We start from the raw sequence: 26,366 nt of genomic DNA, 5'->3' as shown, positions 1-26,366 counted from the left end.
CCTCCTATTGTAGTATCCGCCCCTAGGAATGATTTATAAATATAAATGCTGTAAATACCTAATTTAAGAGCCGAGATTGCGATCACATGACCAGCCAGCTCTCTCCTCCTCCCCTCCAGACTGACATCAGCAGGGAAATCTCAGCCCCGCCCGCTGCATCTCTCAGAGGAGAAAAGGAGAAAGCTGGCCAGTCATGTGATCGCAATCTCGGCAGTGAAATTAGGTATTTACAGCATTTATTTTTATAAATCACACGCAGAGGGGGGTACTACAATAGGACGCAGTGCTGATGGTATATAAAGGTTAGAGTGGCTTAACAACCATTTTAGTCATGCCTAAGCAGTACCCTGAAAAATGCATTTTGTCTACAATTCTCTGGATGAAGGAGAACAGGGGGCACCTTTTAGACAGTAGCATTTTCAGTCTAGGGAGGAGGGAAATGTTGGTGCATCTAAATCTGCTAGAATTTCTAACAAACTGAACTCCAAATTTTCCTTTTTTGATAAAGGTTTTATCTCCTTTCCACCACAGCAGTATCATGAGTTATATTCTCCAGCAGGACTGCATTATTAGCACAGTTTTCTAGCAGAGCAGTATCTTTAGCCTTTGTTCACATCTAAAATCGCACAATTTCAAAGCCGCATGTCAGTGCGACTTTAGGTGAGACTTGGAAGACATCTGTGTGGTATGTAAACGACTAACCCAAGATAAAATAAATTGGGTTCATACAAACATAAATTTGTGCAATAATTCAAATTAGGCAGGTCTGTGAGAATAAATGTGCTGAGTGACATTGCCTGCTGAAATTCTGATTTAGCTCAGGTTCACACTGACAGCGGGATTGAAATTGTGCGAGTTCAGCTGAACGATTTTATTTCCGCATGTCAGTCCCGACTTCGGGGGCGATTTCAGAGACATCTGTGCAGGTTGTTGCACAGATGTCTATACAAATCATACCCCGAACTTTTGGGAATCCGTGCGGCACCTCAAAGTCGGCATCGCACCGATTCAGACAGTGCCATTGCCGGCAATAGCTGCCATGCGTTGTCAAATCACATGCCAAATCGCTGCAATGTGAACCTAGACTAAAGGAAACTTTAAGTGATTGTAAAAAGGTTTTTTATTAAAGCGGTAGTAAACCCCGCCTGGTCATTTTTACCTATAGGTAAGAAAATAATAAGGCTTACCCGTAGGTAAAATTAATATATCCTAAACGTGCACCGTTTAGGAGATATTCATCCCTGAATGCAACCAGTTACGTCACCGGAACATGCACTCTGAAGGTCTAGCATACTTTGCCGGACCTTCAGAGCTTCGTGCTGGAACCGAGAGCTCTCAGAGGGAAGTGACAACATTGCGTCCTGGCCAATCACATCGCCGGAGCACGCAAACCCGGAAGAAAGACCGGGGAAACATGTCGGCCTTCTCAGCAGTGAAAGCACAGCGCTGGAGGGCTTAGTTCCAAGGTGAGTATTTTTTATTTTTTTTAAACATTCGCAGTTTACAACCACTTTAAATAATAAACATGGTATACTTACCTGCTCTGTGCAATGGTTCACACAGAGCAGTCCAACCCTACTTTTTCTGGGTTCCCCTGCCAGCAATCTTGGCTCCTCCTCTTTAGAGTGCCCCCATTGTAAGCCGCTTGGACTCAATCCCAAGCTGCGCTGTGTGCAATCATAGACACACACAGTATGGCCCCGCCCTCCACTCCCTTCCCACAGGCTTTGACTGACAGCAGGAGAAGCACATGGCTCCCACTGCCGCTGAGTCTCCTTTGGGAAGAGAGAGAGGGTAGAAGAGCTGCTGCAGATGGGCACAGTGCTGGATCAAGATTGGGCTCAATGTATTTAAGGTAGAACATTTTTCAAAAGCAGCACTCAAAGCCCCTCCTTAACCGACTGCCGCCCGTTGGCTGTCATATGACGGCCAGGCGGCGTGGCTCTCATTTTGGGAGGGTGTCTTATGACGCCCTCGCCTTCCCAGCCCACCAGGGGGTGCGTGCGCAGCACCAACGGCACTCGCGCGCGCCTGCCGTGTCACTAGGGATCTGATGCGCGTGCGCCGGGCACCCGCGATTGCCCGGTAACACAGCAGGATCGTGGATCTGTGTGTGTTAACACACAGATCCACGTCCTGTCAGAGGAGAGGAGACCGATGGTATGTTCCCAGTACAGAGGAACACCGATCAGGTCTCCTCCCCTTGTGAGTCCCCTCCCCCCACAGTTAGAAACACTCCCTAGGAGAAATAATTAACCCCTCGATCACCCTCTAGTGTTAACCCCTTCCCTGCCAGTCACATTTATACAGTAAACAGTGCATTTTTATAGCACGGATAGCTGTATAAATGTGAATGGTCCCAAAAATGTGTCAAAAGTGTCCGATATGTCCGCCGCAATATCGCAGTCACTATAAAAATCACAGATCGCCACCATTACTAGTAAAAAAAATTATATATAATAAAAATGCTATAAATCTATCCCCTATTTTGTAGACGCTATAATTTTTGCGCAAACCAATCAATATACGCTTATTGCGATTTTTTTTTTTTTTTTTTTACCAAAAATATGTAGAAGAATACATATCGACCTAAACTGAGGAAAAATTTTTTTTTTTTTTTTTTTTTTTTTTTTTAATTGTATATCTATTATAGCAAAAAGTAAAAAATAATGAGTTTTTTTCAAACTTGTCACTCTTCTTTTGTTTATAGCGCAAAAAATAAAAGCTGCAGAGGTGATCAAATACCACCAAAAGAAAGCTCTATTTATGGGGAAAAAATGATAACAATTTCATTTGAGTACAGTGTTGCATGACCGCGCAATTGTCATTCAAAGTGTGACAGTGCTGAAAGCTGAAAAATGGCTTGGGCAGGAAGGGGGTGAAAGTGCACTGTATTGAGGTGGTTAAAGTGGATGTAAAACTGATTAATGAAATTTGAGCTGGGCACATATATCTACTGTGTTTTCTTATCTCTCTTCAAAGCACTACATAACGTAGCTGTCTCCTGCTCCATTCTTCTGTTATCAACCTGATAACTCCTGAAAAGTTCTCCATCACATATGATAAAAGCAGCCTCAGTTTTGTGTTGGGGAGGATGCTATAAATAGATTAGAAGAGCCCTGAACAATTCAAGGGACAGAGCTGAAAGTCTCTACCTATGAGGAGAGGGGGTGTGTGCCTTTCCTCCAATCAGCTGTCTTGGCTGTATGCCCAGGCTTCACTGCAGTGTTAACCAGGAAAAGAAAATCTCCTAATACGATGTGCACTTTCTAAACAGTATATAAAGAAGAAGACAGCCGATATACATGTAAAACCTATGTAGGGAGATTTATTTCATCCTGTGTATCTTCTGCGGCTGTTCACTTCACTGGTTATATGGAGGGTTTACATCCACTTTAATGCAGAGAATGTATTAAGGCAAAACACCTTTTACCCTTTCATTCTGATAAGAACAGAACAACAAAAAAGACTGAATTTACACACTTAAACTTTTATTTACCCCCTTCATGACCAGGGCATTTTTTGCTATTTGGCACTGCGGTAATTTAAATGGTAATTGTGCGGTCATGCAACACTGTACCCAAATTACATTTATATACATTTTTTTCACACGAATAGAGCTTTCTTTTGGTGGCATTTTTTATTATATAAATATGAAAAGACTGAAAGTTTTGAAAAAAAAATTTTTACTTTTAAAAAAATTTCTTCATAAATTTAGACTAAAATGTATTCTACATGTCTTTGGTAAAAAAATCCCAATAAGTGTATATTGATTGGTTTGCCTAAAAGTTAAAGTGTCTACAAATTATGGTATTTATACTGGATTTTTTTTTTATATATACAGTTGTGCTCAAAAGTTTACATACCCTGGCAGAATTTATGATTTCTTGGCCATTTTTCAGAGAATATGAATGATAACACAAACATTTCTTTCACTCATGGTTTGTGTTTGGCTGAAGCCATTTATTATCAATCAACTGGGTTTACTCTTTTTAAATCATAATCACAACTGAAACTATCCAAATGACCCTGATCAAAAGTTTACATACCCTGGTGATTTTGGCCTGATAACAACATGCACACAAGTTGACACAAAAGGGTTTGAATGGCTATTAAAGGTAACCATCCTCACCTGTGATCTGTTTGCTTGTGATTAGTGTGTGTTTGTATAAAAGGCCAATGAGTTTCTAGACTCCTGACAGACCCTTGCACCTTTCATCCAGTGCTGCACTGACGTTTCTGGATTCTGAGTCATGGGGAAAGCAAAAAAATTGTCAAAGGATCTGCGGGAAAAGGTAGTTGAACTGTATTAAACAGGAAAGGGATATAAAAAGATAGCCAAGGAATTGAGAATGCTAATCAGCAGTGTTCAAACTCTAAGAAGTGGAAAATGAGGGGTTCTGTTGAAACCAAACCATGGTCAGGTAGAACAACTAAAATTTCAGCCACAACTGCCAGGAAAATTGTTCGTGATGCAAAGAAAAACCCACAAATAACTTCAGGTGACATACAGGACTCTCTGAAAACATTTTGGTGTGGCTGTTTCAAGATGCACAATAAGGAGGCACTTGAAGAAGGATGGGCTGCATGGTCGAGTCGCCATAAAAAAGCCATTACTATGCAAATGCCACAAAGTATCCTACTTACAAGCTTACAATACGCCAAACAGCACAGAGACAAGCCTCAATCCTTCTGGCACAAAGTCATTTGGAGTGATGAGACCAAAATTTTGCTTTTTGGCCATAACCATAAACACTACATTTAGAGAGGAGTCCAAGGCCTACAATAAAGGTACACCATTCCTACTGTGAAACATGGAGCTGAATCGCTGATGTTTTGGGGATGTGTGAGCTACAAAGGCACAGGAGATTTTGTCAAAATTGATGGCAAGATGAATGCAGTATGTTTTCAAAAAATACTGGAGGAACGTTTGCATTCATCAGCCAGGAACCTGCGCATGGGACGTACTTGGACATTCCAACATGACAATGATCCAAAACACAAGGCCAAGTCGACCTGTCATTGGCTACAGCAAAATAAAGTGAAGCCACTCTGGGGAGATCTCAAATGTGCAGTTCATGTAAGACATCCCAAGAATTTACAGGAACTGGAGGCTTTTTGCCAAGAGGAATGGGAGTACCATCTGAAAAGATAAAGAGCCTCATTCACAAATACCACAAAAGACTTCAAGCTGTCATTGATGTCAAAGGGGGGGGGGGGGGGGGGGCAATACATGGTATTAAGAACTGGGGTATGTAAACTTTTAATCAGGGTCATTTGGGTAGTTTCTGGTGTGATTATGATTTAAAGAGTAAACAGTTGATTGATAAAAAATGGCTTCAGCCAAACACTAACCTTGAGTGAAAGAAACATTTTTGTGTTATCATTCATATTCTCCGAAAAATAACCAAGAAATCAAAAATTCTGCCAGGGTATGTAAACCTATGAGCACAACTGTATACTACTAATTATGGTGATCAGCGACATATATATTGGGATTGTGATAGTGCGGCAGGCAATCTGACACTGGGTGGGAAATGAGTAACTGACACTGACATGCCCAATGACACTAATACAGTGATCAGTGATAATACTATACACTGTCACTGTAGTAATGGCACTAGCAGGGAAGGGGTTAACATCTAGGGGCAATCAAAGGGTTAACTGTGTGCCTAACAATGAGTAATGTGTGCTGCTTTTACTAATAGATGTGGCTATGTTCTCTCCCTGCTTTGCAGGGAGAAAACATAGCCACATCACTGCTCTGTGTACAGAGCCCTGTGTTGTTAGTAAACACAGGGCTCTGTACTGTGATTTGCTAAGCCAATTGAAGGGTTAATGTTTTTATACTGTATATATTTCTCTGTTTTTCATCTAACTATGCATGACTCATAGACATGAGATTGTGTTTGCACGTACAAGCCTAATCAGCAGAAATAGTTCCCTTCGAGAACATCTTGCCTTGTAAACACTGTTGGAATGTATCCTATGACTTTAACTCTTGTTCAGACCAGTTTCAAACAGTCTACCTCCTATTGTTTTACCTGTACATAAGCTCAGGATATCCCTTGAATAAACTGAACATGTTTTGACCTCATCTTGTACGTGGTGTCATTGTGTGTTCCCGGAGCTCCGTTGGGAGTTCCCTAGCCATCTGGTTCTGAAAGTACCCCACAACGCAGGTGTCAGAAGGTCATGGAATGCAAGATCATCTAAGGTGAGTGAATTGTACCTTATTTTTGGCACATTCTAGCACCTTAGCTCTGATCAGTTTTGCATTAAAAAGGACCACGGCCATAAAACGGGGTAGAAATAGAGCTTTGTTTGTCACAAGTCAGGCCGTGCTCTGCATACAAGTTTTGCAGGAGTTGCGAAAGGTGCCATGTTTGGTACATGACTGATGGCTGGGTAGGTCCCATTGTAACTGTATATATTGCTTGTATTATATGCTGCATGCTTAAAGTTATGTTTTCTATATATATATATATATATATATATATATATATATATATATATATATATATATAAATTGTATGTGAATGTGTGCACTGACACTGCACTTTTGTGATTGACCGGCTTGTCGGATGTCTTTGTAAAAGGAGATTTGACAGCTGGGATCAGAGAGCAGCGGGTCTAAAAGAACACACACGCACGTAGGGAGAAGGAGAAACCATTTGGTACGGTGGCTTCCCTGCATCCTTATGGAGTGTTTAAGGCTTGGTTGAAAATGGGCTCCCAAGGTAGTAAATATGCACCTCCCATTTATAGAGAAAATTGTAAAGGTTATGTAGGAAGAGTGTCATCAACATATTATTACTATGTTAATCCTTGGGTTGATTATTTGGCAGGATGGACAGATGCTATGGGGAGCAGTAACCCTTTTCCTTGGGAAGAGTCAAAACTGGCTATGCCTCCACCAGATGGTAATTCCAAGGGAAAGAAAAAGAAGGATAAAAGGAGTAAGAAAATAAGCACACAGCCTAGTCCACCAAAGCCTAGCCCAGAGCCTGAGAAAACAGCACTGCCCTTTTCTCAAACTAACCCCTTTTATACTCTGATACGGCCATATCCTCCTGGATATAGCCAAATCTATCTTAGTTTAAGCAAAGATGACTTGGATACCCTTATAGCAAGGCATATGCACCCCACTGCCCCTGGTTTTCAAAATGTCCCAGCACAAGCACTGGTGGCGCCACCACCCCTACAGGTCCAAGTGAAAGATGCGGATGATGCTCGGAAGTGGGGGAGCATCTCCTGACTCCACTGAAGCTGATGCACAGTTGGCGCTACAGCAGCAGCAATAACAACAGGTAGCAATGGCAGCGGGTCCCAGGAGGGTGAGAAGCACTGTTACTTTTGCTCCTAAAATACCAGCTTCTCGAGTTAGACTTAAATCACAGGATCAAAAGCATAAAGGTCCTATTGGTGCCACTAGTACTAGTGAGGATTAAGAGGATACTAGTAAAGGTGTAAATTTAGAAGCCCCTTGTATTATAATTGGAAAGGAAATTATTTTAAAGCCCTTAGACATTGAGGAGTATAATTCAATTATGAAAGGAGCCCCCTGCCCTCAGCGCAACCCTGCTGCCTTTTGTGGCTTATCTAAAAAGGTATTTTAGGATATGATATGGAGAGTGGCTGGAATTGGCAAAATGTTCCTTCTATCAACACTTCCATATTAGCCGTGCTCATGTTTATGCATATACTTTGGCTACAGTGGAAGCTCAGACGAAGCTATGGGAAGAAATTACTAAAGAGGCTGAACTACTTGGAAAGGGACAAACTTTCCTTCCCACAACAGTGGCATGTAATCAAAAAACTAAAAAGAGCATTCTAGAATTTTGGAAAAGGTTTGTTAAGGTCTGAAAGGAAGAAGCAGGTTTAACTACAGAAACCAGTATGTGAAAAATGATAACACAAACATTTTATTTCAGGATTGAAACCAGAACAGGGCCTTCTGGTAAAACAGTTTATTTCAGAGTGGCCTGGTCTGGATATGAAGGGGTTAAATTAAAAAATGTTAGAAAAGGTAGCAGCAGGTTGTTTTGAAAGTAAGGGAAATAATGCTAAAATGTTTTATCAAGGGGGCTTGCAGCATTGTGATTCCAGTCAGGGGGGACTCAGAGATGATACAGGAATGCAGAGACAGTTCCCAAGGGGAGGCAAAGGCCGAGGAAGGGGGGGAGCCTCACAGGGTGGCCGTAGAACATTTTGTTTTAATTGTGGTCAGGAAAGAAACTTGAGGAATCGGTGCCCATACCCTTCAAAACAAAATGTGCCATACACCCCCCAGGGTAATACCCAACAAGCTCCCCTCACACAACCCCAAGTCATAACGCCTCCCCGAACATGCAAGGAGTGAGATTCCCCCTGCATTGGCCACAGCGAGGTCACCAACAATAGGGGTGCCCTGAAGGTGTTGTCCCGGCATTCCCAGTTCTCTCTGAACACTACAGAGGTAATTCATATACAGTGGAACCTCCGATTGCGAGTAACGTGGTTTATGAAAGTTTTGCACTACAAACTATTATTTTTATTTTTTAAATCCCAACTCGATTTGCGAGCGTTGTCTCGCAAGACGAGCAGGATTCAAGTCGCTGGGTGTGTGCAGTACCGTATTTGGCCAGAGGTGTGGGGGCGCCGTTGACACTTGGAGTGTCTCCGACGCCCCTGCACCTCTGGCCACATGCAGTACTACATACACCGGCACCCCCGCACCTCTGAACACATACAGTACTGCATACACCAACAGTCACTGTGGAACAAATTATCTTCCATTTGAGTTTCCATTGATTCCTATGGGGAAACTCGCTTTGATATACGGTTGCTTTGGATTACAAGCATGCTTCTGGAACGGATTATGCTCATAATCCAATACAGGTACTACTGTATACATCTTTGTGTAGGGGAAGACATTATGCCTTTCATCATAGATATGGGAGCGACCCAGTCGACTATCTCCATGGATATGTATAATGGACAGAGGGAGAATGCTGAACCTTCAATGGGAATAAATGGGATAGTGGCCAAAACTTATAAAACATCACCCCTAGCTGTACATAATGCCACAACAGGAGATCTCATGTTTTATCACTGTTTCAGGTTAATACCTGGATGTCCTGTTAATTTGTTAGGCAGAGATCTCATTGGTAAGCTACAGCTGCTCATTTCATCTTGCACCACCGGTGGCCTACATGTAAATTCACCTTTTTGTTTTTTGAGTACTGATTTGACAGCACAGACTGACCCCAAGGTATGGACACAGAGTACATTTGATGTGGGACACATAGATTGCACTCCCTACAAAGCAAGGTTAAGAAAAGGAATAATACCAGTATTCCTTAAGCAGTATCTATTGTCACAGGAAAAGATTGAAGGCATCAGACCTTTGGTGTAAATCTTTCTTGCAGCAAGGGATAATAAAAAGAGTGATATCTCCATACAACACTCCAATTAATCCTGTGCTTAAGGCAGATGGTACCTACAGATCTGTACTGGATTTAAGAGCCATAAACAATTTAGTCATCCCGATTGCACCCATTGTCCCAGATGTGCCGTTGCTGATTACTTCTATACCCCACAGTGCCAACAGAGTTTTTTTCTGTCATCGATTTAAGCAACGCCTTTTTTCTGTCCCTGTGGATGAGGAGACACAGCTACTTATGGCTTTCTGTTTTGAAAAAACCCAGTATACCTGGGCCCGTTTGCCTCAAGGTTATGTTGACTCACCTGCAGTCTACTCCATGAGACTCTACACTGAAAATGGTCCTGTCCTTCAGTATGTCGATGAGCTACTGTTGTGCAGTCTCTCCCTGGCAGCTTCTTAGGTAGATACTGTAAGTCTGTTGAATTATCTGTGTAAAGAGGGTCACAAAGTCTCCCAGTACAAGGTCCAGCTCTGTCTTCCACAAGTTGAGTATCTGGGGTTCACACTCACCCCAGGGGAACGCAAAATAAGCTCTGCAAGGGTTAAAGCTGTCGTGGGTATGGCACACCCACTAACAAAGAAAGACATGCTGTCCTTTTTAGGTATGATTGGTTACTGCTGCCAATGGATACCTGACTGTTCCCATTTTGACAACATACTCGGACAAAGCACTTTGACAGAAGCCCGGGACCTAGTGACTTGGGATGATGAGAAAATACATACTTATGCAAGGTTAAAAACTGCAATGGTTACTGCCCCAGGGTTGGGACTCCCTGATTATTGTAAATATTTTCATTTGTACACGAGGGACAACTGTAAATCCATGGCAGCCGTCCTAGCCAAAGACTATGGAGCTAAGCTGAGACCAGTAGCCTTTTTTTCAATTTGGTTCCGGTACAAGGCGTGTCTGCGCACCCCATGGGCCTGCACCATGGGTATTGAGATGTCAGCCATGGTAACTCTGGGACATGCTACACATTTACATACCTCACACCAGGTATTACTTTTACTTAAGAATCTGAACACAACACTGACTCCAAATATGCTTATGGAACTGTCCATGATTTTGGTAGAATCTGGCAGCAGTGAGGCTTTGTGGCAGCAGATGGTAAATCAATTTCCCATTCTGCTCTTATAACTGACCTCTTAGAAGACATCCAACTCCCCTCATAGCTAGCCATCATTCACTGCAGGGCATGTACAAATAAGGCACATCCTGTGTCTTTGGGTAATGCACTAGCAGATCAGGCTGCAAAAGTGGCGGCTTTATCTGTCCTTAGAACAGTAGACATGGTTGCCCTGTCCCCTCCAATTTTACCACAAGAGCATATGTTACAGACACTGCAGACTTTTCAACAAAGGTGGATCTTCAGTATTGGGATTCACAAGGTTTGGAAATGACTTCTGAAGGTATCATTGCCAAAGAGGGGAGGGTAGGCAGTAGTGCCCCACTTTTTATTTTCGCAGTATCATGGAATACAGGGGATATAAGGAAACAGCGAAGGTCCTAGCTGTGGATTTTTGTACAAAACGTATTAAATTTGTGCAAAGAATATGTACAGAGATGTATTACATGTATCAGGAACAACCCTAATACTTTACATCATGTACAACATGAGCATTTGCCGCAACCTAGTGCTCCTTTTACACATTTTCAGATTGACTTCACTCATTTGCCTAAGACAGGCAACGCACATAAATATTTGCTAGTAGTTGTAGATGCCTTTTCGAAGTTGCCAGAAGGGAAGATGCTAAACACAGGGGTAAAAACATTGGTAAGAGAAATCATACCGATATTGGGCTGTCCATTGTAGATTAACTCAGACAATGGTCCAGCTTTCATTTCTAAAATATGTCAGGAACTCTGTACTTATCAACCACAGAGTTCTGGTATAGTGGAAAGAATGAATAGAACAATTGAGGACAAGATTAGAAAAGCTACTGGAGACACATTTGCCAAATGGGGAAACTGCTGCCAGCAATACTAGCAGAAATAAGAATGACACCTGCTAAAACAACAAATTATCACCATTTGAAGTGATTATAGGGGAGACCATTTCCAATACCCTGGGCAAAAGGCACCCCTATTATGGAAACAGGTGATTTAGAATTGATTAAAGAAGAATATTGTAGGACGTTGATTCAGACTTTGAATGGCATCTATTGTGATGTATCTGTCTCTTTTCCTCTTCCTTCACAGGAACCGACACACTCCTTCCAACCAGGAGATGTGGTTGTGGTAAAACAAGGTCAAAGGATCCGGGTTCCCCTTTGGACCACAGACAACAGTGATCACAGTGACCAGAACAGCAGTCCTGATGGAACAGTGTCCCCAGTGGATCCATGCGACCAGGGTAAAGAGTAACAAAGAAGGGCGAAACGGGTGATAAAGACCCCGGAAGTGAGACAACAGACGAGCCAGAAGAAAACACAGAAGATGTCCTGGCTGCTGAATCCCCAGACTACTAGGAAAAAACTTTGTGGACTTGGCCTCCTGATCCTGGCAGTATTTTTGCCAACCTGGATCATAACAAACTGTGTATATCACCCAGAGGACTTGGGCCCATTTAGGCCTGTGTGTTTTGAGGAAAATTACAGTACAAATGAGTCAAAATTGCCCATGACACACACGGTTGCTTATAACACTATGAATAAGTCACACCAAATGCAGAAAAGAGATGTGAAAATACATGACACTTTAGAAGTACTGGGTAGAGACTCCAGAGTAACAGAAGAAGGGTTTATAGGATGGGTGAAGAGTGATTTTCCCCACACACAGGGAAATTTTATCTGTTTGCCTAATAACTTATGTGTAGTTATAAATGCTACGGTATCCCTTGACCGGATAGTCTTGCAAACAGGTATATAGCTGGGAGTAATCGTGTTATTCACTAATGACACTAGCAGGGAAGGGGTTAACATCTAGGGGCAATCAAAGGGTTAACTGTGTGCCTAACGAGTAATGTGTGCTGCTTTTACTAATAGATGTGGCTGTGTTTTCTCCCTGCTTTGCAACAAGAAAACACAGCCACATCACTGCTCTGTGTACAGAGCCCTGTATTGTTAGTAAACACAGGGCTCTGTACTGTGATTCGCTAAGCCAATTGAAGGGTCAATGATGTTTTTATGCTGTATATATTTCTCTGTTTTTCATCTATGAATGACTCATAGCCATGAGATTGTGTTTGCAAGAACAAGCCTAATCAGCAGAAATAGTTCCCTTCGAGAACATCTTGACTTGTAAACACTGCTGGAATGTATCGTATTCAAAAAAGGAATAAAAGGACTGCTCTGCTGGCAGTCCTTTGGCTGTGGAGATGTTTTAATCCTGGTTAAGCGGCTATTCCATGGTGTCCATGGTGTTTGAGGCTCCACGCTAACCACCCTTGAACACGGAAGCGGAAGTGACATCAGCAGTGCTCGGCGGACATCCAGACACGAAGTGAAAAACGTACAGGCTACACGCTCAGGGGCTCACAGCTTCTTCTACTGGCCTACAGTAGAAGGAGCCCCACAGCCAAAGGACTGCCAGCGGAGCCTGCACCCCAGCACGAGCACACCTTAGGACATCTCAATGGGCACCACCACCTTGTGAACCTGTGAACCAGTAAGTGTATGTATTACACTAACATGTAACTATATGACAGAACCATTAGAGTTGGCGCCTCCAACCCCCCTCTTCCTTTTGGAATATATCGTATGACTTTAACTCTTGTTCGGACCATTTTCAAACGGTCTACCTCCTATTGTTTTAACTGTATATAAGCTCAGGATTTCTCTTGAATAAACCGAGGAGTGGAGGAGGGAGGAGCCTGGTAATGGCTCTGTGCACGGCGTGAGGATCCTGAGAACCCTCTCCCTGCAGCTGAGAGGAATGATCGGCCTGATGAGAAGGTGTAGGTAGCTTCCCTCCCCGCCCCGCCCCCCCTACTCATCACTCTCATCACTCTCTGAGCTGTCTTGCGGTGTAAGCCAGAGGAAGTTTGTACCTGCGTCTGTCTGCATCCCCCCCCCCACCCCTCCGTAGTCGGACGGGCTAGAAGGGGTTAGGAGAACTGGAAAACCGCGGAGATCGGAGCGCTTCGGAAGTGACGGCAGCAGGGAAAACGGTGCGCTGCTGGGGGCTGTTTCAAGTCCCCAGCGGTGTTGCCGGCCGCGGAGAGCGGAGGAACCAGCTGAAGTGCACCGGGGAATTTCGGAGGAGAGAGCCAGGAAGGTGGGTGAGCGGAGCAAGGAGCAGCGGCAGCGGACACTGAAGAGCTGAGAGCGGAGAACAGCTGCGACTTCAGCGGGTCAGACAGACCTGGGCAGATTGATAACATCAGAGACAGCACCTGAGCGTTCGCAGCATCAGAGAGCAGCAGCAAACAGTAGTGAGCGTCCCTTTGTGTCCCAACTTCAACAACAACTAAAAGATAAGTACCGTATTTTTTTTTTTTTCCTCTTTTGGCTTTTTTCTATTGCAATTGTCTTGAAGTGAACAAGCAAAGGAAAAGTAATAGAACAAAAGAAAGGGAAAGGGAAAGAACACATTGAAATAAAATGGAATGAAAAGCGAAAGTAAATGAAAGTAAATGAAAGTAAACGAAGGCGAAAGAGCTGAAAAAGTAGAATCAAGTGAGCTAAGAAAAATAATAAAAACAGGGGGGGGGAACAGGGGAGAAGAGAAGGAGAAGGTGAAAGAGAGACAAGCCAACGGAAGAGTTGTCTCCCAGCCCCCACCTGTTTGCTGCTGCTGCTGCTGCTGCAGTATCTCCCTTTCTTGTGATTTTTTTTTTTTTTTTTTTGGTTTTTGTTTTTGTTTTTTGCAAATGGTACTAACTATAGGCTTGATAGTACAAACTATAGAATAAGAAGAAATTTCATAGTAACAAAAATGTGGAACATATAAGCTCATACTGGAACTATACTGCTGAATATATAAATCATCTTGCTGAATACTTGAATTAGATTGCATTATATCGCTAAAACATTTGAATTATTTTGCTGAGCACCTGGGCCCTCATGCACACGGGCTGTTAGAAAAGCGCTGTGAAGACGCCGGTGTCTTTGCAGTGACTTTTTTTTAACTTTTTTCAGCTTTTTGCAGCGTTTTTGCAATAGTGTTTTTGAGCGTTTTTTTTTTTTTTTTTTCCTTCAATGGATCAAAAACGCTGGAGGATGTTGGAGAATGATGTTTTTGGGCGTTTTTGAGCGTTTTTTAGCGTTGGAGCGTTTTTGCAGCTGAAAAACGTCTCTCAGAACCCATTGGGCCTGGGTTTTTTTTTTTTTTTTTTTTGCAGCTTAGGAATGCCTATGCCACTTGCAGCTCAGAGACGCCTAGGTGGGCATGAAGCCATAGACTAACATAGACAGGCCTTTTTGAGCTGCAGAAAGGGCTTAGAAAAGCAGCTGTAGAGATGTCCGTGTGCATGGGGACTTAATACTATGGTTTAAACAATTGAACAGCACCAAGGAATGCTTAATGTACTTAAGGTAGTAACATAACTTCTGGGAAACGGAGACTACTCATATCTCATTAATTATCTCTATTATTGGATTGTGGGGAGGATGGTGGGTATGAGAACGGAACAAAAGAAATATTAGTAAAAATAAGTCAATTTAAGAAGGCTGGGAGATTTTTTCATCATTAAGAGACCCCAACCAAGGGGTATTCTGGAAGGCAGCTTCGAAGATCTTATAAATCCAGCCATAGAAACAAACATGAAGGGGAAAACAACAAGAAGTGCGGGAGCAATACCGAAATCACCTAGGACCAGCCTAGGCCCAAGTCCAGGCCCTATGAACAGGTATATACAGCAAGGAATCGGAGAAGGAGAGAAACAAGTGGGTTCAAAGGGCAGACAAATAGATACAAAAGAGAAGGACAACAAGGATAAAAAAGGCCAGTATAAAGTACAAACAGAAACCAGCCACCTCTCAGAACCCAGAATGGAGCCAGAAATGGGAGAGGAAGACAGAGGAAAGGAGGAAGGACAACAAGGGCCACAGTTGCCAACAAAACAGGATATGGAAAAAATGTTCGCAGCACTAGAGAATTCCCTAAAAGCAGAGATATCAACACTCCATAAAGACATGGGATATATGTTAAACAGAGTGGAAGAAGTAGAGATCAAAGTAGACCTACATCAAAAAAACATAAAGGAACTGGAAGAGGAAATAAAGAAACTAAAACGGGAACAACAGGAACAATCATATAAAATAGAAGAGCAAGAAAATAGAGATAAAAAGAAAAACTTGAGAATACGCGGGTTACCGGAAACAGAACAAGCAGAAAACCTAATAGAAAAAATGAACAATCTCTTCAACCAAATCTTGGGAAAGGATGCAACCAACATAATAGGAATAGAAAGTGTCTTTCGAGTAAAAAAACCTCAAAGGTTCTCAAGGGAAACACCTAGAGATGTAATAGTACGCTTCGAAAAATGGGAAGAAAAAAAACAGATCTGGATAAACCTAAAGAGGAAAACACAAATAGAGTTTGCGGAAGGTAAATTACAAATATTTCAAGATTTGTCTCAAGAAACGTTGAAAAGACGACGGACATTAAAACCACTATTAGGAATCCTCCGGGAGCAAGAAATTCAATACAACTGGGGTTTTCCAGCATGTCTAATAGCAAAGAAAAACGAAATAAGTGCGAGGCTAAGATATGTGGAGGAGATTCCGGACTTTTGCAACAAACTAGAAATCCCCTCCACAGAACTGGAAAAATATGCAAATAGACAGGAGCGAATAACGGCAGGAGATGACCTGCAATGGCAATTAAATTCAAGGAACAGACATCAAGATGTGGAATCTCGAGGAAATTAATAACTGAGAAAATACCACACATTAGTGCAGGGGGCCTTAGAGTGGAAAGGGGGGGGGGGGGGGGCTGGGGTTGATGGGATGGGAAAAAAGGAAAGTGAAAGGATTGGTAAAACACAACAAAAATGCAGGGAGAGGAAGACAGGGACTCACGGAGTGGACAGGGGGTCGCCCTATTAGTGCTTAGGCGAGGGGGGAATAGGGTGTCTCACAGAGCTCCGCCTCACAATAAATAGAGCAGAGGGGGCAGTTTGTGCCCCACAAAACAAAGTAAAATGCTCTCAGCTCTAGAGAATATGGGGGTAAAAAACCCATATCAGAAAAAAGGGAGGGGGAGGGTGGGAGGAGGGAAAAGGGAGGGAAGGAGGGAGGGGAGGGAAAGGTCTGATTCACATGAGTGGTTACATAGGCGCACCTATTTTGAGACAAGAGATGAGGAGACCCCGTGCGTCCGCTGGGTGTCCCCTCCACCCGGCCTTCTAAGAGGACCGGGTGGGGGGGAGGGCCGGAGGACGGGCGGGGAAGAAAAGGCACAAGAATGGAAAACGTAAACAGCATAAAAATAATCTCCTATAATGTCCGAGGACTAAATTCCCCAGGGAAGAGAAACATCATTCTCCGAGAACTAGAAAAAAGTAAAGCAGAAATAATTTTCCTACAGGAGACGCATATAACCCAAAACTCAAATACCAAAATTTATTCAAGAAACATACCAACATGGTATCAAGGAGACTCGCCAATAAGAAGGGCCAAAGGAGTAGCCATCGGTTTAGGGAAAAATGTACGTTTTCTAATAGATCAAAGGAAAATAGATCCGGAGGGTCGATATCTTTTTATTACAGGAACTATACAAGGGGTAAAATATACATTGGCTAATGTCTATTGTCCTAATAAGAACCCTAAAAAATATTTGATAGATATCATTAAAATACTAATGGAATTCAAACAAGGAAAATTAACACTAGCCGGAGACTTCAACTTCAGCATGGATAACAAAATGGACAGCACCTCAATAGTAAGGGACAAAGAGGTAAAACAACTAAAAAAATTAAAAAGAACACTATATGAACAGCAACTAATAGATCCTTGGAGAATTCAGCACCCCAGCACAAAGGACTACACATTCTACTCAACAGTACACAAAAGTTACTCCAGATTGGATTACATCATGGTCGAACATAGAAACTTGGAAGAAATAGAAGAAACAAAAATAGGTATAATAACCGCCTCAGATCACAGCCCAGTAACGTTGAGAATGAAAATAAAAGGAGAAGTCTTTGAAAGGGGTCCATGGAGAATCAACGAAACTTTATTAGAAGACAGCAAGACCGAAAAAAGTATCATAGAAGAAATTAAAAGATATTTTGAGGAAAACGATACACCAGAGGTATCGAAAGCAACTATATGGGAGGCGCATAAATCTGTTATTAGGGGCAAATTAATAGCCATAGGGGCAAGAAAAAAACAGGAAAGGAAAACAAACATGCAACAAATAATTAAAGAAATTTATGAATTGGAACGAAAACACAAAAATCAAGTAAACAACAAAATCTTCGGCCTATTATCTCAAAAGAGAGAGCAATTAAAAGACTGGATGGAACAAGAAGAAAGGAAGGAGTACAACAGAGTAGTACAAGAAAAATACAAATGGGGTAACAAACCAGGAAAATACCTAACAAATTTGGTAAAAAAAAAAAGAAGTCTTTGAATTACATTGAGAAGTTTAAAAATGAAAAAGGAGAAGTGGTAAATAAAACTACAGATATAGTGATAACATTTCAAAAATACTTCAGCTCCCTATATGCAATAAAAGGACAGGAAAGTTGGAAAGAAGCGAATACAAGAACAAAGAGGATACAAGAATATCTAAAAAAAGCAAATTTACCAAAAATAAAAATAGACCAACTAGAAGAATTGGAAAAAAATATTACGCAAGAAGAGGTAAAACTGGCATTAAAGGAAACTCCCGTAGGAAAAAGTCCAGGACCAGACGGGTTCACGGTCAAATACTATAAAAAATTTGAAGAACAGCTGACTCCAAAACTATTAGAATATATGAATTCCTTAGGGGAAGATGAAGAAATAAGAAGTGAATCGCTACTAGCTCATATTACAATACTACCAAAAGAAGGGAAAGACAAAGTTAACTGCTCAAGCTACAGGCCAATAGCCCTATTGATTGCTGATACGAAGCTGTACTCCAAGATCCTGGCCACTAGGATAAAAAAACTAATCCCATAGTGGATCAACCCGGACCAGACTGGTTTTGTCCCGGGGAGAGAGGGGCGGGACAACAGCCTAAAATCATTACTGATGTTGCACAAGAAGGTGCAGAATGAGACCCCAGTTCTATTCCTGTCATTGGATGCAGAAAAAGCATTCGACAGGGTAGACTGGGGTTTCATGATGGATACATTGCGGCACTTGGGTATCGGGACAAAAATGATGAAGTGGATAACAAATTTGTATAATGGCCCGACAGCAGTCGTAAAAGTAAACGGTAGACTCTCTCTAAAAATTAAGATGCAGAACGGAACACGGCAAGGCTGTCCACTGTCTCCACTATTATACGTATTGGCTTTAGAACCATTATTAGCAACACTCCGCAATAACAAAGAGGTAGAAGGAGCGAGACTAGGAGGAAAAGAGCATAAGATCGCAGCTTACGCGGACGACATCTTGATGTACGTATCCAACCCAAGAGTGTCACTCCCAAACATATTGAAAGAAATAAAAAAATACGGAGAACTGTCAAACTTCAAAATTAATCCAATAAAAACGGAAATATTAAACATAGGACTAGAGAAAAAGGAAGTTCAGTTTTTACAAAAAGAATTCCCATTTACGTGGGTAAAAGAACTAAATTACCTTGGAATTAAAATAACTCCTAGAGTGGAAAAAATTTACCAGGCAAATTTTATCCCATTGATCAATGAGGTCAAAGAAGAAATGAAAAAGTTAAGAATACAGCCACTTTCATGGATTGGAAGAATAAATATGTTCAAGATGATGATACTACCCAAAATAAATTACAGATTACAGATGTTACCAGTAAAGATCCCGCAGAGCTTTTTTAAAATAATTAAAACAATTTTGTTAAAATACATATGGTTTAATAAAAAACCAAGAATCAAATACACGCTGATTACAAGGAAAAAGGAGGGACTGAGAGAGAATAAGATAATAGTGGGTTCATATTTATAGGAGGCGTTTTGTCGTCGATTTTTAAAATTATTAAATAATATCCTAGAAGGGAAAAACAATAAAGATGTGACAGAAACAATCCACAATGATGTGAAAAATGAGAAGAGATAAAGTTTGACATATAAAGTTGAAATAATGTCTCTAAGAAAAATTTTCGCTGAAGTGGAAAAAAAAAAAAAAAAAAAAAAAAGAAAGAAAAAAAAAAAGAAGAAAAAAAAAAAGAATAAACCGAACATGTTTTGACCTCATCTTGTGCGTGGTGTTATTGTGTGTTCCCGGAACTCTGTCGGGAGTTCCCCAGCCGTCTGGTTCTGAAAGTCCCCAACAACGCTGGTGTCAGAAGTGGGATGGGTGAAGAGTGATTTAGCCCGAACACAGGGAAATTTTACTTGTTTGCCTAATCACTTATGTGTAGTTATAAATGCTACGGTACCCCTTGACCGGATAGTGTTGCAAACAGGTATAAAGCCAGAAGTAATCGTGTTATTCACTCATGTTTCAACATGTGTGATGAATGTTACCAGCAATCTAACATCTTATCACTGGAAAAAGTGGAATCACACTCACCCTCTTTCTTCCCCTTTATATGAAAAAGGAGGCAAGAATCTATATGAGAAGGAAAGCTAAATGGATCGGGTCCTCCTTGATATGGCCCATAGACTCCAGTATACTTTTAACCAATGATTCAGAAATTACTAATAGCACATATTTTGGTGTTGCATACGTATGTTCTCAGTATTTAACTCCTAAAGCAAATAATAACACCCATGTACCTATAGCTAGTACCTGTACTAACACCTCTTTGTCTAATGAAGAAATCCAAGTAACTTTCAACATTACCACACCCAATGTATTTACCTGTAATCCTAATTCACCTAACAGAAAGAAAAAAGCCTGGTATGACACACTCCTGGGAGGAACAGGAACCACCCTTGGGGTCCTGAATGGTAATGATTTAGAAATTGTCAGAAATAAACTTGCAGCTGCTGGAAAGGATAGTGTGGATGCTCTCCACATATTGGGTGACTGGAGCCCTACGCTCTTGATGCCCCAGTTGGCACAGTTGAATCTGGACAAATCTATGGTGACTCAGCTTGGTGATTTGACTGTGCTAACAGGTGACTTAACTAAGGGTCTTGCAAATTGGACCATGTGTGCCGTAAGGTTCCTTTGGATGAGTCAACTGAGAGATATGCTAGAGACCAGACTCACGTCCCCAGATACCAGGCAGCTGAGGTTCCTTTTCAAGATTCCTGTAGATTATTGGGTGATGTCTTTCCCTCAGGACACAGTGTGCCATACCAAGATATTTACCAAGATATCTAGTTTTTATTGTGTAGGACATTATAAGGTGTTTGTCCCTAGAGATTATGGAGTCACTATGTGCAAATTATTTACTCTCCCTATCCCTTTGCCAGATATAATCACTAATACTGTTGCATGGTGGAGACCAAAGTATGATGGATCTTGTATAGCTGTAGGTTCAAACAACACTTATAGCTTAGCTGACTGCCAGAAAGACTGATAAGGGCCTCATTTGTAAACCTAGGTCTCCAGTGTTTAAAACCGTGTCTAATATCTAGGCCAGATCCCAACATGTGCACCTGGACTTTGTACCCACAAGGCTATGATGTGTTTTTGGAAGTAGGCCCACAACAGGCATGCTTGGCAACTGAAGTAGGAGTAAATATATATATTTAATATTTCATTATTGTATTGGCATAAACAAGTCTATGTGTTATGAGTCACAGAACACTTTCAAAGTATTTACTGGAGACCAGATGCACCCTCAAATAGGTGATTTTTCTCTACCTATAGGCCTAATTGTAGAAATACTCAAACAACAAAGAAATCTTTGCAACATCTTAAAACATTTAATCTGACAGTACATCAGCCAATTGTAAAAACCACAATCATGAGGGGTAAACTTAAAGCAGCCGCTACTTAGTTATCGCAAGACACCCATCATTCTTGGTATGATGTATTTACAAGATGGTCACCCACAGGAAGTGAGGTAGTGAAAACCTTTTCTACCCACTTGCTGTCTGTGTTATTGTGGTAATGCTTGTCCTGTATAATTACTATTTGGTATGAACTATAAAGAAGAAAATTAACAAAATGATCAAAAAGGCTGATTATAAAGCCTGAGCAAACATATTACCAAAATAATGTGAAAGAAATTATCATGTTTATGGTAAGAGGGGATTGAAGGGTTAATGATGATTTTATGCTGTATATATTTCTCTGTTTTTCATCTAACTATGCATGACTCTAATGCCCCGTACACACGGTCGGATTTTCCGATGGAAAATGTCCGATCGGAGCGTGTTGTCGGAAATTCCGACCGTGTGTGGGCTCCATCGGACATTTTCCATCGGATTTTCCGACACACAAAGTTGGAGAGCAGGAGATAAAATTTTCCGACAACAAAATCCGTTGTCGGAAATTCCGATCGCATGTACACAAATCCGACGGACAAAGTGCCACGCATGCTCAGAATAAATAAAGAGATGAAAGCTATTGGCCACTGCCCCGTTTATAGTCCCGACGTACATGTTTTACGCCACTGCATTTAAAACGATCGGATTTTCCGACAACTTTGTGTGAACGTGTGTATGCAAGACAAGTTTGAGCCAACATCCGTCTGAAAAAATCCTAGGATTTTGTTGTCGGAATGTCCGAACAAAGTCCGACCGTGTTTACGGGGCAATAGCCATGAGATTGTGTTTGCACGTACAAGCCTAATCAGCAGAAATAGTTCCCTTCAAGAACATCTTGACTTGTAAACACTGCTGGAATGTATCCTACGACTGAAACTGGTCTGAACAAGAGTTAAAAACGGTCTACCTCCTATTGTTTTAACTGTATATAGGGCTCGGGATTTCCCTTGAATAAACCAAACATGTTTTGACCTCATCTTGTGTGTGGTGTCATTCTGTGTTCCCGGAGCTTCGTCGGGAGTTCCCCAGCCATCCGGTTCTGAAAGTCCACAACGCCAATCAGCAGTTCTTGGCCATAAATCATTGTTGTGCGCACCCCCTACCGGGAAATGCTGGATTACGTACATGTACATGATCCAGCACAGTGGACCGCCCTACCGCAGTAAATAGGCGGTGGGCGGCCCACTAGTGGTTAAAGAACATATCGGTAATGATTACTGCACACCTGTGGGATGTTATTTCTCACCCCCAGACCACTGTATGCAAGACATGAATGTTTTAGCTCTTAAAAAATACTCACGAAAGAAATCCCCGTCTTATCAACTATCATTTTAATTACCATTGTTGGGTATGTTTGTGTGTTTGTATTTTTTCTGAGATTGTCTTAACAGTCTGATAAAACTTTGTGTATTAATATTGCTTGGACCCTAGAAAAAAGGGGTATGCCCTGAAAATTTTAATATTAGAGTAAATTTTAAAAAAGTATCACTGACAGTACATATTGTTTTTGTTGAAAGTGCACTAATATGACTACAGTTCCCCCATGTGTAAATAAAAACTAGAATTTTTTATTTTATTTTGCAGGAAATTGAGCATTCTAAACAAGTGATTATTACATACTTGATTTCCTTGTTGATTGCCTCCAACTGTTCCTGTAACATGATAGCAAGGGTCTGCACATCTGTCTGGCCGCTTGGAGACAGAAGGTCCGCTGAGCTGAATATGGTCTCTCTGTCATCTTCATCAGAGCCATCCAAGTCACCTTCAAATGCTTGTGCAACATTGGCAAGTACATTGGCCTGCTGAGCTCGCTCCCAGTCCTGCTCATCCAGGGTTTGAATCTGAGTGGAAAGGGTTGAGATAAAGAATTAAAAGTCATTTTGTGGTAAGAAACTACATGATTTCAAGGGTATTGGATGTTGGCAACTGGGTTGATATTAATACTGGGAAAAATGAATTGATTAGAAATGTGCATGACAAAATTTGCAAATCAAACATCTGAACAATAGGAGTGCTGGAATAGGAAACCATTTGTTATCCAGCAAGGCAAGCTATACAGTACATGAACCAATCTCCAAGGTATAGTCAGCTGTAAAGCAGCATTTTTATAGGATAACTAATGCTACTGGAATGATATAAATAAACCCTGCTTGTTTTAAGGCAGTTTCCAAAATGCCCTGAAAGGGGTGGTCAATATATTGTTACATTATATAGTTAGGTTGAAAAAAGACACAAGTCCATCTAATTGAAAAAAAACGACCATACAATCCCATATACACAATCCTATAACTATACCCAAAGCATGATCCAATTTGCTACAGCAGGGGGAAAAAATTCCTTCCTGATCCCCTGAGAAGCAATCAGATATTCCCTGGATCAACGTTAGCTATAAATGTTAGCACCCAGTTATATTATGTTCACCTAGGAAAGAATCCAGGCCTTTTTTTTAAAGCAATCTACTGAGCTGGCCAGAACCACCTCTGGAGATGGTTCTGGCCAGCTCTTACTGTGAAGAAACCTTTCCGTATTTGGAGATGAAATCTCTTTTCCTCTAGATGTAAAGAGTGCCCCCTTGTCCTCTGTGATGACCTTGAAGTGAATAACTCAATATTAAGTTCACTATATGGACCCCTTATGTATTTGTACATGTTGATCATATCTCCTCTTCTCAAGAATAAAGAATACATTCAGTTCCTTTAATCTCTCCTGAGCTCCTCCATGCCTCTTATCAGTTTGGTTGCCCTTCTCTGCACTTTCAAGTGGTTGTAAACCCTCCAAAATAACTTTATCTCTTAGTAATCTACATAGCATACTCACCTGTGTTCGTTTGCATAAAAATCGCCATACAATCAAAAGTGACATCAGGTGTGATTGCGCAGTAGGTATTTTCATTAACGGCACACTATCTCCCCCTGCATGCCGTGACATTAGGATTGACGAGCTTCCTCTCAGAAAGGCACAGAGGGAAGTCTCGTGATGCTGCTCTGAATATCTCATTTCTGCTTTTCCCCCTTCTGACTGATAAGACATCACACTGGGAGGGAAACAGAGCAGCACAGAGTGTGATTTGCTGTGATTAATGGCTTAGCTCGGTTGCTGTAGTAACGGCAATCGAGATAGAGGCTTGGTTTTGACTTGAACAAGAAAACAAAGTAAGGGCGGAAATGACGCCCACAAAAGATTCATCAAGCATTAGTTAAGATGGCACGGCCAATACCAGGAAGAAACAAAATTTAAAAAAAAAAGGGAAATAAGGTATTTTAAAACCTTGTTTTGTCATATTTAAATGTGTATGGCTTACTAATACATTGCAGGATCATTATATTAAAAAAATAAGAAAAAACGTACAGGGTTTAATTCCTCTTTCAGTTCCAGTTCCCCAATATCCTTTCTGAGAACTGGTGCCCATAACTGAATTGCATATTCCAGATGAGGTCTTACTAATGATTTGTAGAGGGGCAAAATGATATCTCTCTCTGCAGTCCATGTATCTCTTAATACAAGAAAGAACTTTGCTCGCCGCAGCTTAACATTGCATGCTATTATTAAGCTTATGATCTACTAAAATCCCCAGATCATTCTCCACTATGGATTCCCCCAGTTGTACTCCCCCCTAGTATGTATGATGCATGCATATTTTTAGCCCACACGTGCATAATTTTACATTTATCACCATTAAGCTTCATTTGCCACATAGTTGCCCAATAAAACAGTGCATTGAGGTTGGCTTGTAAGTTGCATAGCATGGTGTCATCTGTAAAGACTGAAATGGTACTTTTAATCCCAAACCCTATATCATTTATAAAGATATTAAAAAGTAAGGGTCCCACCACTGAACCTTGGAACCTTGGGGTACACCACTGTTAACCTTAGACCATTCAGAGTAAGAATCATTAACCACTACTCTTAATTCTGTCTTTTAGCCAGTTTTTTTTATCCATTTACAAACTGATCTTTACAAGCCTGTTGACTTTACCTTACACCAGCCCTCAAATTTTCCACTCGCATTTGGCGAGTGGAAATATGAGGAGTGCGAGTATGGACAGGGCTGTGCTGTCCCAGGAATGTATAGCCAGTGCCCCCCCCCCCCCCCCCCGCAGCACACAGGCTTGCAGCATGGGCATTTCAATAGAAACTGTACAGCTACCTGGGACTGCCCCTTTCCACCTCCCTCCTGCCGCACATCGCCGCCCCCCCCCCCCACATTCTTGTGGCGTGGGCATTTCAGTAGGAGCAGTCAGCCACCTAGGACCGCCCCTTTCCACCTCCCTCCTGCTGCTCATCCTCGCCCCCCCACACAGGCTGGCAGCGAGGGGCATTTTAGTAGGCGCAGTCAGCTGCATGGGACCGCCCCTCTCCACCTGTTTGTACTCACTGTAAAATGTTTTTCACTGATGTTCAAAGACATAGCACTGTAGAATTATAATGTACGTGTGTGTGTTTATACAGCTGCCTACAGGAAGATTGAACATTATGAAAAAATGAAAAGTGGCCAGCTCCTTCTAGTAGCTTTACCCCCTTACCTGCATTATAGCTCAGTTATAGCAGAGCAATTAGAGAAAAGGATAGAGGAAAGTAGGATCTTTTCCTAAATACACAAACTGTGACATCAGGCCAAACAAAAATGAGCATCCAAGAAGTAGGGAGCTGTGTCCCTGAATAAAAACTGGATAAAAGGATTCTACAGTGCAAAACACTTTTATTTTCTCCATTGTCCATTGAAGGAAACAGCACTGTAGAATCATAACCTGTGGAATGTCCAAAAGCAGTCCAAAAACCTGAGGGGTGAGCAAGGAAAATAAACAAAATAACAAAGGGGAACTCTTCCAGGCTATGAAAAAAACATCCGATCACAAAGATGCCTGCAGGGCCATGCAGCCAAAGCTAATATTCATTGCTGTAGCCACATCTACCCGCTATAACTTGGTCAAGTTGTTGCTGCAAGATCAGGTCACAAATATACAATCCTGAGAAGCCAAAGGTGA

At 41.5% G+C, this 26,366-nt stretch overlaps 1 protein-coding gene across 8 annotated transcripts in view; it reads right to left on the bottom strand.

Annotated features, from left to right (window-relative positions):
- PPFIA3 (PTPRF interacting protein alpha 3) overlaps window positions 1-26,366 on the bottom strand; it is a 715,578-nt gene that overhangs the window by 172,788 nt on the left and 516,424 nt on the right. For 7 of the 8 annotated variants that reach the window (XM_073602297.1, XM_073602301.1, XM_073602303.1 and 4 more), the window contains one exon: window positions 23,002-23,222. In XM_073602297.1, coding sequence (XP_073458398.1) covers window positions 23,002-23,222 — 221 coding nt within the window. The remainder of the gene's footprint in view (window positions 1-23,001; window positions 23,223-26,366) is intronic. The other variant, XM_073602300.1, reaches the window with a different exon arrangement.

Source organism: Aquarana catesbeiana, linkage group LG10 (genome assembly GCF_042186555.1).
Source record: "Aquarana catesbeiana isolate 2022-GZ linkage group LG10, ASM4218655v1, whole genome shotgun sequence".
In the NCBI taxonomy this organism is placed as follows: domain Eukaryota; kingdom Metazoa; phylum Chordata; class Amphibia; order Anura; family Ranidae; genus Aquarana; species Aquarana catesbeiana.
Note: the sequence above shows the minus strand (reverse complement) of the source record. Positions and strands in the feature narration are given on the sequence as shown.